At 51.8% G+C, this 18273-nt stretch overlaps 1 protein-coding gene across 1 annotated transcript; it reads right to left on the bottom strand.

Annotated features, from left to right (window-relative positions):
- Window positions 1-820: 820 nt before the first annotated feature.
- LOC119090083 (uncharacterized) lies at window positions 821-7453 on the bottom strand. The gene is made up of 9 exons (XM_037212877.1): window positions 7376-7453; window positions 6524-6672; window positions 4983-5299; window positions 4428-4565; window positions 3590-3735; window positions 3140-3215; window positions 2577-2716; window positions 2167-2288; window positions 821-1097 (listed from the first exon to the last, which is right to left on the bottom strand). The coding sequence occupies exons 1-9, from the start codon at window positions 7451-7453 to the stop codon at window positions 821-823; spliced, it is 1443 nt and encodes a 480-aa protein (XP_037068772.1).
- Window positions 7454-18273: the final 10820 nt, after the last annotated feature.

The raw sequence follows: 18273 nt of genomic DNA, 5'->3' as shown, positions 1-18273 counted from the left end.
GGCCGGGCTGCAGGGCGCGCAGCCTGGCTACCAGCTGGATCTCGGACGCCGCCAGGTCCGTGCAGTCCTCTCCGTAGAGGTCCATCAGGGCGTCCAGGGCCTCGGCCACGACCAGCAGCTCAGGATCAGCGGCCGCCAGCTCCACCAGGAACTGGCCGACCGCCTGCGGGGCAGACAATGTCAGAGAATGTACTTCAACAGGGGCCGTCCCAGTCTATTTGTGCTCTCTTATTGAATACTGCTAGTATTAGAGAATTCATTCACCGACGCCGGAGCAAACCTTAACTGTCGCATCAAACCACCGCCCAACCAGTCTCGTGGCATCGGTTAGGTGCCTTCACACCATCACTATGGCAACTCCACACAGACCGTTCCAGGCCACGGCGCATGCCCGTGCCTGCTCCGGTGCACCCTCTCCGGCACCGGATCGCACCTGGACCAGCTCGGCGTCGGCGGCACCCAGCAGGTCGCGTCCCTTGACGCGCAGGCAACCGAGCAGCGCCACGCCGCGCACCAGGCCGGCGCGAGCCGCGGCGTCGGCGCAGGCGGCGGCGCGCGAGGTCATGCGCTGCAGGTCGGCCGGCGTCAGGTCGGCCGGGCCCGGCCGGCCGGCCTCCAGCAGCTTCTGCAGAGCGGCGCGCATCGCGGCGCCGGCCGACTCCAGCAGCTCGGCGTCCGCGACTGACGGCGGATGACGGGATGGTACTAAAAACGTGACAAAGAACGCAAACGGACTCACAATTGCTTCAATTGGCGGACCACACAAACCTCGTCGCGAAAAAACACGCAAACAACAAACGCGTCACTCAGTTCGTTGCCTTCACTGTAGCCGGCAGTTCTCGTTCGCGAGGAATATGTGCGCATGCGCAGTGTTCTGCCCGTGTGACCCACACCACATGAAGTACACCAGCGGCATTCTACAAGAGACGGCGTCGGCCGCCAGTCGCCGCTCCTCACCGGCCTCGTCGCCGAACACCAGCTGTGCCATGCGTCTCCAAAGGCCCACCAGTTCAGCGTCGCCGCCCAGCTCCGGCAGCGACAGCGCCGTCACTAGGTTGCTGAGGCACAGGAACACGCCGCAGCGCAGGGTGCGGAACCTGCAGCGAACGTGACGGCGGTGTCAGCGCGGCTGGGGCGCGGACGAAGCGACCCCGCGAGCGTGGGGGGCCGCCAGGTGCGAAGATGGGCCACGCGGAGCAGTGACGCGTCGCCGTCTGTCAGTATTCCAAAATTCATCCAGCGTGGTGTGCACTGCAGGTGAATTTGAACTCATGCCACTAGAATTCTGGCTCTCCGGCGTCCCCTTGCATGCATAACTCGTTGTCTATTCATGCGCTGCTCGCTGACCCCAAGCCCTGGCATACAACTTTATTGGCGGATTTACCGAGCCCGAGGCGCCTAGATGCTGGGTCGACCGCCGCCCGGTTCGATGCTGACTGGCCGATCTCGCACGACGGGAGGAGCAACAGACAGTGAGCCCCTGGCCGGGGATGCGGTGGCATGAAAACTATCGGCGTCCCTGCCCTCCAAGTGTCCGAATATTGAAGCAATGCCGTCTGTAATTGCTGCACGCAATGGACGGGGGTCTGCGATGAACAGAACATGGTGGCGGGTCACCACCACCCAAAAATCAGAGAGAAGAAGTATGTTATAGAGAGGTTATGTCTAAGGCGAGAAATGTGCCTTAATTTGTGCGATTCGCGAGACTTTGGAACTTTCAAACGTTTTGCTCTCTGCGGCTGCAACGGAAAATTGGAAAGTTTGCAATTCGAACATAACAATCATTTACATTGGGTGTGAATTAACAATCTTTGGCGCAAACTTTTCAGCTACCAATGTGTCCGAACCTTACAGTCACTACTTTTCGTGAAACGATAACAGCTTATCACCAAAGCAACGCGCCATCAGCGATAACACGATATGTACGCACGATGTCGCCAATCTTTCTGATGCGACTGCTTTGAGATGCGATTCGACGACGGAAAGCTACGCACCAGCCACGCTCCGTGTAAACACACCAGTAAAATGCTGACCAATTACCACAGCTGTCAATTGTAGGAATCCGCACCCGTGTCCAACACCGCACTGCTGGCACGTCTGGACCCCAGCGGCGATCGGCGACCCCTAAAGGGGCAGGATTTCGGTCCCGTTCCGGGACCTACCGACCTTTTGCAGACCTGGCTGCCAGCCGGTGTCTGCGTCAGGATGTCTGCCACGTTGGCCGGCGGACAGTCCGCCTTAGCGAGCAGAGTCCGCAGCAGACCCCCGCCCATGATCGCCTCGTGCAGCTGAGGGCGGAAGCGAATGTCAGCAAGGCAGAGGGTGGCCGCCGACGTCCGAGGTACCCGGGCCCGGCCGGGCTGGGCCGACTCGCAGCACAAGTGTACAAACTCGCGCGCGCGCTGCTGCGAAGCTAAAACCGCCTTCAGGTTTGTCAGCTCGCTGCAATGCGATAGGCCCCAGCCTGCTCATGAGGCTGAGCAACTCCATGGATTCGGCAGTGGAGCGTTGCCCCTCGGTTTGGGCAGAAGCCAACAGACGTCTGACCACTGCGGGACCCGCGTGACGGCTCTGACCTCGTTCGGTAGGGCGGAGGCCGCGCCGTCGTCCCTCCAGCCGTCCTCCTCCATCATCTCGGCGGCGTCCTCTTGGTCCTCGTCATCGAGCTCGTCCTCGTGCTCCAGCGAGTCCTGGTCCGCCCAGCCATCAGAGGCATCTGTCGTGCGGTCACCAGTCGGGTGTGAAACACAGCACAGCGCGATCCATGCAATGGCCGGGTGTGAACCACAGCACGGCGCGGTACATGACAATGGTCGGGTGTGAAACAGCACAGCGCCGTCCATGGCAATGGTCGGGTGTGAAACAGCACAGCGCCGTCCATGGCAATGGTCGGGTGTGAAACAGCACAGCGCGGTCCATGCAGTGGCCGCAGGCGCACACGGCAGCGAAGTGCGTAGCCTTCCGGTCGTTGCCCGAAGTCCACGCACGAGCTTGACTGGCCGAGCCGGCTGGGCCGGTGTGATATGCTGGGACCAGAGTACACAGCCATTTGTGGGTGTCGGGGATAGTGTAACGACTCCTACCAACTGCCGCCCGCCGACAGCACGCTAGCCGCCGTTAGCACGAGCACGTCCCGTACCGTCCCCGCTGCTGAGGTCAGTGAGGATCTCCAAGGCCACGCGCTGGGCGTTCAGCAGCAGCGACAGGTCGGCCAGCTGCAACACAGACCCCGCACAGGTCATGTCACGGAGCTCGAGCCGTCGCCGGTCAGCTCGATGTTCGAGGCTGGTCAGCTGGCTGAGGCTGTTTGCAATGGACTGCACCCCCCGTCAGCGATCTGGTCTCACCTGTACTGATGTCGTGCGCTTGCCGCGCTTGGTAAGACAGATGATGAGAGGGTAACTTAAGCGGACATATAATCTTGGCAGAGCCACAACAAGGCCAATGGTATTGCGTTAACCATAATAAGACAAATGACGCCGAATTGAACGTGTTGGGGTTAACAGCAAACCGTTTCATGACACGAACGGCACTGCCGCAGCCAGAGACGACAAGCAGCGAAGCCTCACTGAAGCGCATAGCAGCCCACCTGCAGCTCGTAGTCCTCGGCTTCTGCATTGGACGAGACCTTGCAGGCCAGGTTACGGGCGTCGTAGGTCAGAGTGCGGGTGATCAGGGTCATGGCCTGACCCGGTCTCAGGTCATTACCATCGCTGCTCACGTTGATCAGAATACCTGGCGAGGGTAGGAGACGCTGGTGGCTGTTGGCTCGTCACAAGTGAACATGTACAATCTCTGTTACGTAAAAATTCACACTGACTATGCGGTTAACAAATGGCAGGTAATACAGACTAATTGTAACTAGTAAGTGTATCAGTAAACTGAAAAGTCGCCGACAAAATTAAGCATCTTACGCACCTGACTGTGATGCTCACAAATGTCCAATCACGAACATCGTCGCCTATATCCCAAAACCGATAAAAACGTTGCTGCTTCAAAACAGTTCAACAGTTCGTAATCAACACAGTTCAATAACAAAATGTGTCAAGCACTTGATCCCGTTAAGCACTGCAGTCCGCCAACGCTGCCAATGTTAGCGGTCAGCCCCGGGCTGCCCTGATGCCGTGCCACCGCCTCACCCAAAGCGAGCACCCTCAGCAGGGCGCGGCCGTCCCTGGACTGCCCCTATCCCGGGTCACCGACTCACCCAGGACGAGCACCCTTAGCAGCGCGCGGTCGTCCCTGGGCTGCTCCGATCCCGGGTCACCGTGTCACCGACTCACCCAGGGCGAGCACTCTCAGCAGCGCGCGGTCGTCCCTGGGCTGCTCCGATCCCGGGTCACCGTGTCACCGACTCACCCAGGGCGAGCACCCTCAGCAGGGCACGGTCGTCTCTGGACTACCCCCCTCCCGGGCCACCAACTCACCCAGGGCGAGCACCCTCAGCAGGGCGCGGTCACCCGAGTCGCCGTCGGCGGTCAGCAGCGCGCGCACTAGCGGCGCCTGCTCGCGCACCAGCACCGCTACTGACTCGTTGTCCTCCGAGAGCGCGTACAGACACTCTCCTGCACGGGCCGAGGGGCAGGTCAGGTCAGCAAGTAGTGCGAGCCGACATACAAGTCACGACGCTTGGCAGCTATGGTGGTTTAACAGACTGACAATGACTGTGTGAGAAGGACCGAGTAAAAAAAAAACCGCCGTGAGCAAACTTGGCCATTCGTGTACTGGCAAGCAGATGGAAGGCCGCAGAAGGCTCCACATTCGCATACGACCGTAAAGGTTTGTACACCACAGCTGACCCACCCACTGGCAGCGAACCATTCAGTTCATTCAGACGTGATGAGCCACTTTTAGAACACAACCAGGTGCAAGCCATGTCTGCCAAGCTATACAAGAAGGTGCAGCATTCACTCACGGCCACCACCACCGCCTCGGAGGGTACGGAGCCAGGTCCAGACACCACCAAAGGGTATAACATTCACCCACAGCCACCACCACCTCGAAGTGGTACACGGCCCGGTCCAGACACCGCAGCAGGGTACGGTACTCACCCACAGCCACCACCCTCTCGGAGGGGTACACGGCCAGATCCAGACACCGCAACAGGATCAAGTACTCACCCACAGCCACCACCATCTCGGAAAGGTACATGGCTAGGTCCAGACACCGCGGCAGGATCAAGTACTCACCCACAGCCACCACCACCTCGGAGGGGTACACGGCCAGGTCCAGACACCGCAGCAGCGTGCGACACACGTCACTCTTGTTCGCCGCCGACACCGCCCTGTCGCTGGCTTCACTGGAACGGTAGGATCCATCGGTCAGACACATGATCAGAACAGCACCAGCATGTGGCGCAGGCTCGCTAGCAACGGCGCCAGAGAAGCACGATGACAAACTCCCAGCAGTTAACATGCAGGGCAAGAGGGGGCCGTCGACAGGATCAGACAGGCGAGGCGCCAGTCACCACAGCGCTCGTAACCTCACGGTGACTCGCGCGCATCAGGCGGTAATGATAATGTTCAAACACCTCTGCCGTGGACAGGACACTGAGAGACGCGATCTCACTCCGTGACAAATACAACTGTGCACTGTCCTGCCCACTATAGATCAGCATTGCCAATATATTTGCAATCCAAAGCCAAAATTTACAAGACGAGAGTTATCACACAATACGTCATGCGGACGTGGACTTGCCATAAGTTCCATAAGAGATGAGTTATTTGCACGAATACATCGGATTCGGTATCTAGAAGCACCTGTCCCTTTTCGATTTTGCGTTGCGGTTTCCAGCCTTCATTGTACTGTAAATGCAGGGATGGAAAAGATCATTACCTAGAGGCAATCTGTCAGTACCATGCGCGATACTCCTCCAACCATACCCGGCCGTAAATATGCTAGGTGAGGCTTCAGTACAGAAGACCCAGTGACTTGGGAATGAGCTCTTACTTTACTTCACAAGCTGGAGACACATCTAAAACGAATCTGCTCAGTCTTGCATGATTCAATTTTCAAGATATCAAACATCATAGTTAATGCCGGTGCGAATGGTTGCCTGCGGTCTGATTACCTTGCTAAAGGCGGTCATAAGCGATGTGAGGGCGTCCTGTTCTAGCATCAGGTCACATCCTTCTTTGCCTCCAGATAGACTGAGATTTCTGTAAGAGCATTTCAGAGTCGATGCAGCCGTCGCCGGCTCCGAGCTCTCATCGAGTGGCTGAGAGCAGACCACTGCCCGGATCTGGCCGGGGAAGAGCTGTACAGTAAATGTCTACACCAATCGACACACTCCTAGCCTGACGCCAGTGCTGCGCCAATCAGCGTCACAATCATGCTCAGATTTTCGGATGAACTGGTTTAACAACAGCCCATTCAAGGACTCGTCACCCGAGCCCTAAAACATCCCCAACATCGAGCACGGACCACCCCGATCTTCGCCCACAATCACCACCGGAAGGAGACATCTGCGGTGGGCGCTGGTGACCCGGTGACCCCTGACCTGAGAGCCCCGGCGGCCGCCTGCCGCACATCCTGGTTCGGGTCCACCAGCAGTGGACCGACCAGGCGCACCAGCCGGTGGGCGCGCAGCACGTCCAGCGTCAGCTCGCGCGACACCAGCTGGGAGAACGTGAGACACCCGCTCAGCCGCTCCTCGGTGCAGGCCGACTTCAGCTGCCGGCAGCGGACGGCGCGCCGGGGTCAGAGGGCGGGGTCAGGACGGCAGGGGCGCGCCGGGGTCAGGACGGGGGGCGCAGCACGGCCAGACGGCAGGGGCGCGCCGTGGTCCGACGGCAGGGGCGCGCCGGGGTCAGAAGGCGGGATCAGACGGCAGGGGCGCGCCGGGGTCGGACAGCAGGGGCGCGGCAGGGTCAGATGGCACGGACCTGGCAGGTCAGCAAGGCAGGGCGTGGGCGGCAGCAGTCCGTCCCGTAATATCATGTACCAAAACGAAAGTGATGATTAGTGTGTATGTGGCAGTCCATCACAATTTAGGGAGCTAAATTAAATATAATCCTGCATTGATCACATTGATGTAATTCTAGCTGTTACAGTTCAAATGCTTCCTGTAAGCTTATATATATATATATATATATATATATATATATATATATATATAATGTTCATAATTACCACCTCATTGCCAAAAATGCAATCAACAACTGTTGCTCTCAACATAGTAGCCTCAGCCTGAAATGCCCCTTACTCCAAGTAACTGATAGAAGACAATGTCACTCAGTGCTTGCACATTAGCATCCTGTGTACAAAGCAGAACACCTGCCACCAGCATCGGTATTCAAACTGGCTGATCCTTGGGCACCCTGGAACTGCATGGTCATTTACCCATCTGAAAGTAAAGATCTAAATCAACAAGCACCTGTTCTACAATATTGGAGATGGTGTCAGCCTTGGCATCTCCAGCTCCCAGATTGTCCATGTCATTGTCGCTGTCCATCCTGCCCGTGGGATCCGGCCGAGGCGCTCGTCCCCGCCTGGCTCGAGCTTTTCCCATTCTCCTGGGTAAAAGCAACAAATAACAATAAATGCACCAAGTCAGGTCTCCAAACTCAAACATCATATGGGTATTGCATCCATAATGCATTGCAGCAGAGTAATACAAAAGTGTGGTGGCATTTTTGAAACGAGACAACAGATGCGAGCATATGCGACGGGTCTTCAATGTGACTCATGTGTTGTGCAAAGGAATAACCAGGTGTATCCATGCACAAAAGTGACTGGAATGCTTTTAGAACATACTACTAGGCTTGCTCACATGCACTGCTCAAGTATGATGAAGACAATGAGCAAAGGACTAACATCGCGAATTCCACAGACTGCCGCGCTGATTTTTTATGTGATTTGATGTTTATTTTCGATTACGGACATCAAGCAGTACATAATATGATGAGCGGATTGGCGCATAAGTGGAATGCTTACATCTGAGCGCCTCTCCTAACAATAACAAGATATGGTCATCGCCGCCAGGGAACCCACGACACACCGCCCACTCGCCCGATCCGTAAGCCGACACGGGCCAGGCGCCCGCGGCCACTCCAGATTACACCTATAGCCGTCTTGGGCCGGCGGCGGACACCCGGCCCGACAACGCCACCCAGTAGCCCATCTGCTGTCCACACCCACTGAAAGTTTTTGGGCGAATCGCTTGGTCTGAAAATTTTTGGAAAATTGTTGCTATGTGCTGTGCATTGTGATCCCGTAAACTGCTATCTGTGAGATAAAATGTTACCTCATACAGAGTATGGCCTTGATATGGCTACGATGATGGCCAAAGCCCTTTGGAAATGGCTCATGTTTTCATTTTACATTTGGCTGGTTGAGTGATGTGCAAAAACCACAAGAGGAGCACAAATTTTCAGCTTTTATCACCATGAGATGTGGGAGAGAAGAGGGGGGAGGTAAAGGGGAGAGGAAAGGAAACAGTATGCAGTCTCTGGTGGGCCACCGCCAGCACAAATGTCTGGTGGTTTAGTTCTGGTGGTTTGTAAATTCTTGAGCAGGTTTTTACTTTTACATAGGCATACCACAGAGAGTAGACCAGCAGTTAATTATAGTGCTGGTCTTGGTTTGATGTCTAAAGAGCATGAATAATTTTGACTTTTCCATCAGCTCTGTCCTCACATCTGCCAAACAGGTGTATGTGTAAATGACTTGCTAGCTAGGCATGTGTGATTAGTTGCTTCACTCTCATAAAGCATACTTACCAGGATTTTCTTTTAGTATTTTGTAAATGATCATTGAAAATGTAAGGTGCACTCAGTCTTGCCAATGTATCCTTGTAAGCATATTATAAGTTTAATGATTCATGTCACTTCTGTTGCATGGAGGTTATTCAACCCAGAATTGCAGGTGACACACATCTTGCAGCTAGCCAGACAGCCAAGCTGTCCACAAGCATAACACAATGGGGTGTCCCATGACATATTCCTGTTTGTCCATGCAAACCTGATCTGCAGTCCAAGTAAGGAAATGGCTGCCTTTGCCTGCCTCACCATGTGGTCATCAGTACATCAATGTAACACATACATTATGTTTCAGCCCCCAAAATTTACATTTATGCCACATGATGCACCAAACAAGCAAATCAGCAGGAACACACAGCATCCTGGCACATTCTGTACAAGAGCATATTGCCCTTCTGCTTTCAACGCAGAATTATAAAAAATACATGGCAACTGCATTCATATTTAAACGAACACTACTTTACGGAAAAACATGTTAACTGTGAAATGTGCAGCTCATGAAAACATACAATGGAAGATTAGTGGAAGGAGAAATTGCCAAAATCAGCATGTGCCATGAACAGAGCCCAGCACAACCATGTACAAAACTTAGCACATCAATAAAACTTACCCACGATGTGGATTGCTTTTCAAAGATGGGGCCTAGCGACCAAATTATGATACACACCCAATATGTTTTTAATTCCACCCAAACTGCAGCAACGTGCTCAACCTACCTGTAGGTGGCCCAGGTAGCTACCTTATTAATCCTTACATAACAGGCAACGCAGGCAAGAAACTTTCAATTTTCCGGATACGTAAAACACGAACCCACGTATTTATCCGTCAATGAACCGTCAATTGCCTCGGACTGATCTCGCCCTTGATTTCCTCAAAGCTGATCTCGCCGAAAACACGTTATTATCTGCCTCTTTTGCGTCTTATTTGAAGCAATTGAGTGATAGCATATCTCCAAAAAGCTACCAAATTTGGGGATTGTTTTCATCCTTCAATCTTGAGAGAAACTTTGACGGTGCGCCAGATGCATCAAATGAAGATCGATTCCCATGTGAAGATTATTGCACTAAGTCCATATATTTTCAGGCACATTTAGAGAGTGGGAGCGGGCACGGCTTGATGTGCTTACGGAAGGCTTGGCTTGAAAATGATCAAGAACCACTATCATGATTTGACAGGATAAAGATACCCCTCTCAACAAGGCTGCCTCCAGGATTAAGGGTTGGCCCACAGGAGTCGATATGCATGTTTTTTGTGCACCGCTGCCCCCCCCCAGTTAAATTTGGACCCCTAACGGTGTGTTTGCCCCTAACCTTCTGGAGCCTAAGTACAACAATGAGATCTAGCAATTATATATATATATATATATATATATATATATGCACGCCAATTTGTTATATATATATATATATATATATATATATATATATATATACATACATATATAAATATATATATATATATATATATATATATATATAAAGATAGATAGATAGATAACAGATATGTGCAATGGGATAAGGCTCTGGATTTTCCGAGGTAGGTGGCAAATGGGAAGGTAAGAGAGCTCCAAATCATGTACATTTTAAAGTTTTCTAATAATTGTGTCACAGGTAAAAGGAGCAAAGAAAGAGCAAGCTGCAATGCGATGTTTATCTTAGGGCAGCTGACGGAACTCGTTAAACTTCTAGAGCTCCGCCTTCATGCTATGATTTCTGGACAATTCTGGTGTTTTCGTCGTGTATCCTGCATGCTTTAAGTGCACAACTGACATATCCTTTTTAATCTGCTCTTATTTTGCACCATTGCCAGAATGTTTTGGAGTTATTCAGAGATATTGTGACTTCTGTAGACTGCAATGAGCCGCGCTTGCTGCGGAATTCTGTCACGCCTCGTCTTCGGGGGATCAAAACATATTGGTAGAATGCTACCAACCAAGAAGGTGGCGAATCTACTGGTCACTTTGTTTGAAAGAACCCTTAAAATGTGCCGAACTCCAATTCGGCGTGGATGTTCAATGAAACGGTGCGAAGGACTGAGAATCGACATCACGCGACTAAGCCGATTGCGCTAACCGTTTGACAATGATCAGCAAAACAATACCAGGCATTTCGAACGCACGCTAAGCGTTTCGAACATGCTCGTCGCAAATACTGCGTTGCAGCTTGACGCCCACTTTGAGGCTACCTACCGTGGGTTTCCGAGGCAGCACTTAATAGTCGCGCAGTTCAACTCGCACTCTTCATTTCCAGAGCCTTATACATCCAGTGACGTTTAAAGCTACATAACATCGATCCTAGGGCTATTACCGAAGCGTGGTTTCGGCCACTGAGGCCCAACAAAATGATTATGATGCCCGACGATAATATCCTCCGTCCAGAGAGAGCGAGGAAAAGGATTGGAGCGGGAGTGTAGTTTCGGACTCAGCTGGGGGAGACTCCATTCACTCACTTAGAGAGGAAAATTGGTCAAATCCAAGGAAAAGCCTGTTTTTATTAATATAAGGGCAAGTTAGACATCTCCCCTCAGTGCCCTAGGCCTGTTATGTGAAACTACACCCCCGTGGTGCAGGCTTCATGACCACCACACGCGACGGATTCGCCACCACAGTACCTCACCGCCCAGTCCACGGCACCGCTCCAAAGTGGAAAACGTCTGAGTCAAGAGGTAGGTGGAACAAAATCACTGTAACTTGATGGACAGCTTACATCAACCACGTGGCGGTATCACAAGGTTCAAGGATTTTGACCATGTTGAAGACAAGTTGAAAACTGAAGCGGAATCTCGCTCTGCGCATTACACAAGGCGATGCCGAACAAAAAAGCGATATCTACATCTCGATTTTTTCATGGTAGATAGCTGTAACCTCTCATTTCGGAAATGTTATGTTTCTAGCATATCGATCTGAAAACCATATTTTTGGAGAACAAGTCCATAAAATATCGATACATCGCTCCAAATGCCAGAACACCAGAACGTATATCGTTGAGACAACAGCGGCAATACATCATCGAGCAAAACCAATAAAAAGTTTCCCATTGCTCGGAAAAAGGGAACCCTCTCATAACTGTTTGATAGAGTGGATCGAAACGAGGTAAAAAAGAAAGAAAAAAGGTCACTCTGTGTTTGCCAAGGACGATTCGTCTGCATAATCGACTAATGAAACAAACTAAACAAAATAATTCGAGCCTGAGCGCTCGCAGTCTTAGGAGCATCAATGTGCCGTGGTTGCAGTTTTCACCAGAGCGAGCGGCGTTATCCGCAGCGGATATCACCAGACATCAGTCACAGAGAGCGGGCGAGAACCACCGTTGTGAAAACTACTTCAAAAGTCTTTCAAAATCAATCAATATCGTTCAAAGATTAGACTGAGTCGTATATTTCGGATGTAAAAGCATGAGTTTGGGCTCTCAAGGGCTTAATGGTCGCAGCAACATGAACAATATAGGTTTAGCCCTAATCATGATTCGTTCCGATTGTTGACCTATCATACGGGTGAATTATTCGCCCGGGCTGCGCCTGGAACGTACTAGATGGTGCTCTAAAGCGTTCGGAGACACTTCTTTCAGATGCGTCATTGCTTTCGTCCGCTCGCTTCGCCTGGTGTTATCCAAAGGCGAACGTCGAATTGCCCTTAGAGACTGCAATGCCGGGCATAGGAGTTTTGTTTCTAAGACTTACGAGCACGCATCTTCATAAATATCTGCTCTGTTTTTCCACTTTGCAATCTTGAATGAGGGTCGAACGCTTCCACACGTTCGAACTGAATCAGGAGAGGGGCGCTTTTTATTCAGAGGCGCAGCAATTAGGGACAGTGTACCTCGGAAGTATAGGACGTTCGCAATGCGCATCCATTGAAACGAGCATTTCCAGAAAATACATTTAAAAAAGGCAAAAGGCATTCAAGGCAAAAGCCAAAATAGCGCACCAGATTCTTTATTTCGCTGAAAGCATTACAGTGGAATTGAGATTGTGGGTAGCTCTTCCTGTTGGGACGATTCATACGTAGTGAGTCTGGTTTACTCTTTCTATGACATTTTAATCATTGCGCCAGAGACGTTGCGCATTCTGTGTGAGATGGTATGCCCTTATTTGATTCACCAGAACGTGTATGCATGCGTTCGACAATTTCGGCTCGCTCTGAGGTTATGGGGTTCGCGTCACCCATATCCTCAGGGTGTCACCGGCGCCTTGTGGGCCGGAGACTTCACAGGAGATGCTGAGCCCCCAGTTAAGATGTTAAGAGGAGGCCCTATTCCTCCGCCTCAATGGACTGACAGGATCCACGAAGTGTAACCTCTTACTTGTTTCTGTGGTCGATTGGTGGTTAATGATGGCGAAATTCGTACATACGACGTGCCAATCTTTCGTTGCGATGGATGATGGCGAATTTCGCAAGCACGACGTGTCATCTTTTGTTGTGATCAACGACAAAGATCACCGGGATACGGAGCGGCCGCCGGTTACAGGCCCCGCAGGAAGGGTGCGTCACCTGGCAGGTAACGAGCAGACGCTTCGTGTATGTTGGAGAAACAAGGCGTACGAGGACCAAACCGTCGTAAACGTATCGCAAACTGAGTGCCACGATGAATGATGCATCCCCGATCGCAGGGGGACAGCCAATTCACGCATGGATAAAGTCATATTCACCCAGCGTTCCGCGGAGTGAATCGGAGTTACACTGCACAGAGTTGACTTATGAGTGCCAATCAGCTCGGACATGGCAACTCAGCTGTGCATTACATTACATACTTGTGAGTTAATTTTACGCCGCTGACAGAGGCGCTACAGGCGCCAACGACGCCACTTTCTCGCACCGGGAAGCAAGCGAGATCTGCTTGTTATATCTAAATGTTTATAGTTACAAGGTATGTAGGTAGGATGAACGTTGTCACACTGAGATGGCGAGCTAATAACAGAAGAATGGACAGGAGCAGTATTAGATGTCCAAATTTGTCATGGCAAGTGGAAAATAGTACCATCAAAACACTAATGCTGAAAATGCTGATATGCATGTGATGAAGGTAGTCAAATGGCAATGTGTCACGGAACATACGCATTAGAATGTTCTAGCCTGTGTGTTGAAGGTCAAGTTGAACACTCCAGAAAACACCTTTATGTATACGCAAGATCTCCAAAACTTCACAGGCTTCTCACGGATAGAAAGCCGTCGCTACATCAGAGGCCTAGACAAGATGGCAAATGCTGCGTGCAGTCAGCGCGCAGTGACCGTGCGTTACTGCCTGCCCTCATGTAGTTTGATGAAGAAGCCCCGGACGCTAATGTCGTGACGTCCCAGACATCAAATACAAGGTTCCATCCTTGGTGTCTTCACTACTTACTTAGCCTAGATATCGGAGCATGAAAGGTTATAACATATGAATTTATTCTGGCAATGCGTTCAGTGCTAAATGCTTACATATGGGATTGGTTAGATTTCTAAAAGCTGTCTCAAATAGTGTAGATTCTGTCTGGTCTCAAGCAGATTCAACATAATGTTATGCATTTTGGATACGCATATTTCCAAAATACATTTAGGATATACAAGTATAGGAGAAAGCTTCTGATGAGTAAATGGCCTTCCTTGACCTCACGAAAAGCGATTTGGCTTATCATAATGACATCTATTTTATATCTATGATCATGGATCCTTCTATCACTATCATGAACACAATGCTTATAATAAGGATCGTAGTTTCGCAAAATTAATTGTGGGAGGAGACGTGGCTAAGCGGTGAAAAAATTGCAACCCGCCCCAAAATACGCCAACAAACGGTTTCTCCCGGATTCGGCTCACTTCTTTCTCGGAATTGGGTGGCTGTAGCTCAAGTCGGGGGAGCTCTGGAGCTCCCCCGACTGGATAGGAAACTACACCCCTGTTCACTCGGACTGCACTTTCGTCCGTCTCGACAGCTCAGTTTGTTCGGGAGCTTGCCTTCCGATTTACCTAGCCGTGATGGGGTGGGTTCGTTGTCCGTGACTGCAATGTCCTGCGGCTGCTGGTAGCGGCCGTGCTAAGGTAGAGTAAGGTAAGGTACGGTCAGGTAAGGTAAGGTGCCGTGCTACACTGGGGCACCTCGCGACGAAGACGCGAGGTTCTGCCGTTGACCGGGGATTTCACTGCCAGATGGTGAGGCTAAGCCCTATACAACATGCATTGCTAAGCGTAGGTGCTAATTCTAGAAAATTGGCATTTAAGTTTTGACCTGCTTGGATCCCAAACTGCTTCAAAGATTTTCCAAAGTTTCCTTTCACCGACGTAAATGTCTGGATCCAAGATGAAACATACAGGAGGATCAATAACAATGGACACGGTGTAGTGTGTGGTAGACTTGCTGCACGGTGTAGTACACGTTTTTAGATGCACTCCGAATCTTTCGTTATATGGATTTCTGGGATCCACGCCGAGTTGTGCTTGCTGCTGGATCCTTATCCCATCACCAGACAGTGGAATTCCGGGCCAACCGCAGCAACATGCGGCGGATGCGACAATACCCGGTACGATCAGTCCTGCCTCCTGACGTCACGTGACCTTTGGCGTCCCGCTGCCCCCGACCGCAGGCCATCTCAGTCACGAGCAATTGCATGCGTTTCGACGCATGCAATTGGAGGCAAATTTACTTAAAGATGGTGCCAAATTATATGCATTATAGGATTACATATCGGATAGTTAAGATGCTTTGATGTCAGTTCGTAGGGATTGGCTTATGCAACGTGGCCTCTCCAAAAGACAGTGGTCTGTACAGGCTGCAGTCTTTCCCTCACCTGGGGATCCATACCAGTCTGCATCAGTCGTTTTGTGCGTTCACGACACACCTGACATTTTTTGTCTGTGAAGTCTGGAGATCAATCATTCTTGAATACATGAGGACAGTTTTACGGTTTAACGGAACACATATACCATCAAAGGGACGAAACTGAACGACATACTTTCGGGCCCGTGATACGTGACATATGGTTACATTGCTGTTTCATCGTGGACCCTAATATTGCTGATGACTGGCACGGCTGCCTTGGTTTTCCGCATGGTTGGACTTCAGCCACCGATAAAATATCAACATATTTATACAACATGGTCCAGGTCGCAGCTCATTCTATCGTATCCATGCCGAGGCCTTCTGTGAAAGTTAATGTTATAAGGCAAGGATATACTCTATGCCATTTTCACTCCGTGCGGTACATATACAAGCCAAAGAAAAGAATAACAGCTTCGTTCCTAAAAAATTGTATAGTGGTGCTCAGGTTATGGATGAATGGAAAGAGACTACGAACCTATGCAATTAATGTTCATTCATACGATGCTCATTGACAAGCTGTAGCAGTTCACCGTTATGAAATTGGACCTTGTTGAGAAACCACTCGTCTTCGCATGTCTCCGACCGCAAAACGGCGGCCATTCACAGCTCTATCAGCGCTGGGGAGTACCGCACCTATCCATAGCGTTGGCCGTCGCAAAGCAGTGCACGGCTCCCGTGGTCAGCCCGGTCGGGCCGGGCTTCTGGCCCCACCCAGCGCGAGTGCCTGCCGTCAGCGGCGGCGGCCCGTTCAAAACTGGTGCCACGGTCGGCGGGCTGGCCGGGCTGGCCGACGGCCCGTTACGGCCGCCGCCGTACGGGCCGTCGGCTCGACCAGCGCGGGGCGGACGGCGCGGCGGCGGCCCGCTGGAGCACGACGGCACCGCCGGCGAGACGAGTGTGTTCCGCGGGGGAACGGCGGCCCGGCGGGCGAGCACTGCCCGCCAGACAAACCGGTTTCCAGCCGGTTTTGAGGATGGCGTGACGTGCTAGCTCGCCTCGGGCACAATCTACGGTTATGGTCGTGGCAAGTCACAGCGGACAGGAGTGAGGACTCCCTGTCCATCGCCTGCCTTATGGATTCGCAGGACTTTGCGCGCCATCGGACCGAGCATCCATGCTGGCGATCCGCGTGGCAAGCGCGCGACTTAGAACAGGTGGGCCGGCTGTTTTTTTCGGTGTGAGCGTTTCTTATCTGACAGGCTGTAACTATAGCCGTTAAGCAGCATTACAGCAAAAATGCGGTTAGCTGAGACATCTTAAGCCGTAATCAGGGCCGAATGAATTTATTTGAGGTATCTTGTGGTTTTGCGCTTATGACACACCTGATAGAATGATACATCACACTGCACAAGGTATCGAAAGCAAATCTCAGAATCTGCATGCATTGACCGCGTTTGCAGCATCTGTTACAATATTGCGGACGTCGGGACGGCCAGTCGAGTCGAGACGTGCAGTGGATTCCCAGCAGCCAATGTAGCTGTGCTGGTAATTCGCAGTTGTACCAGCGAGAGGGTTCATTTCCAACCAGCGGCGTACTTTTGCAAAGTGAGTTGAGAGAGGGGGGAGGGGGTAGTAGTGAAAACTGAATCAACCTATCCCACTACCTGTATCCAACAAACGGGTTTCTCTCCGGGTTTGACCCACTTTCTCCCCAAAGTTCAGCGGCTGGAACCCAGTTTGGAGGTGGTTGAATACCCCCCTCCCCCCCCACCACACACACAACTAAATAGAAGACTACACCCCAGTGTTTCTGACACGTGATTCAGGGCCGCTGCCATGAGGGCCTACCCCACGCCATTCGCTGGAACCGACAACATGCCCGAGCCGATTGCGGGAGGGCGTCGGGGCATTTAAACGGCTTCAACTGGAGGCTTTAAATGAATCCTGTCTGAAGAGCAAACAAGCTGCTGCCTTACAAGGCAAGTCTTGTGTGCAACGCTGACTTGATGTTGCACCAGGCTCCAGACTACGGTCTCCACGCGAAATCGGGACGTGCTCAAAGCTAAATCATTTGACATCACATTCTGGCCGACGCGCTTAAGTCACGGCCACGGTGCCTGCAGAACTGGGGGATCGATTTCGGATTGGAGTTCTTGGCTTTTCTGTTTGTCACGTTAGCCCATATCCCAATTCTACATCGCCGGGTGCCGAGCGCGCCCTAACACACGCATTCATATTTGTACCTACGACCACGCGATTAACGAGACGGCGTTGCACCCGGCAAATTTAAACGGTGCAACACGGTCACCGTGATGGACCCGCCCGCATCCGAGCATTCCAATTTGTGTTTTGCTTCAGTGGACCGATTGCCTGGCGCCGTAAGGAACTAGAAGGGGCGGTTCCAGCGGGTAAATTTTGGTGAAATGTTATTCGTTAATAGGACATGTTAAGTGAAACACACGTCTCGCGCCGAGCACGTGCGTGAGGTGGGTCCAGTTGGGGTCTCGGACATCGTGTCGGGGTTGATTGAGCCGGGACATTCAGATGAGGGCGGAAATGTCCCGGGATCGGTCCCGACACATTCGGATCCCTCCTAGGTCAACTTAACGCTCTGCACGGGGAGGCTGCACGGGACAAGTGAAGAGCCCGCCGTCCGATGACGTCAGCGGGGAGGCAGCGCGGTACAGCGAAGAGCCTGTCACGTGATATCACGTGACCTAGAGCAAAGGCAGGATTGGTCAAAACGGAAATTATGTGACGTCACATATTTTTCAAAGGCG

The sequence above is a fragment of the Pollicipes pollicipes genome, unplaced genomic scaffold, assembly GCF_011947565.3.
Source record: "Pollicipes pollicipes isolate AB1234 unplaced genomic scaffold, Ppol_2.1 Scaffold_3087;HRSCAF=3621_pilon_pilon_pilon, whole genome shotgun sequence".
NCBI classification, from domain to species: Eukaryota; Metazoa; Arthropoda; class Thecostraca; order Pollicipedomorpha; family Pollicipedidae; genus Pollicipes; species Pollicipes pollicipes.
The sequence above is the reverse complement of the archived record's forward strand: the minus strand, read 5'-3'. Positions and strand labels throughout refer to the sequence as shown.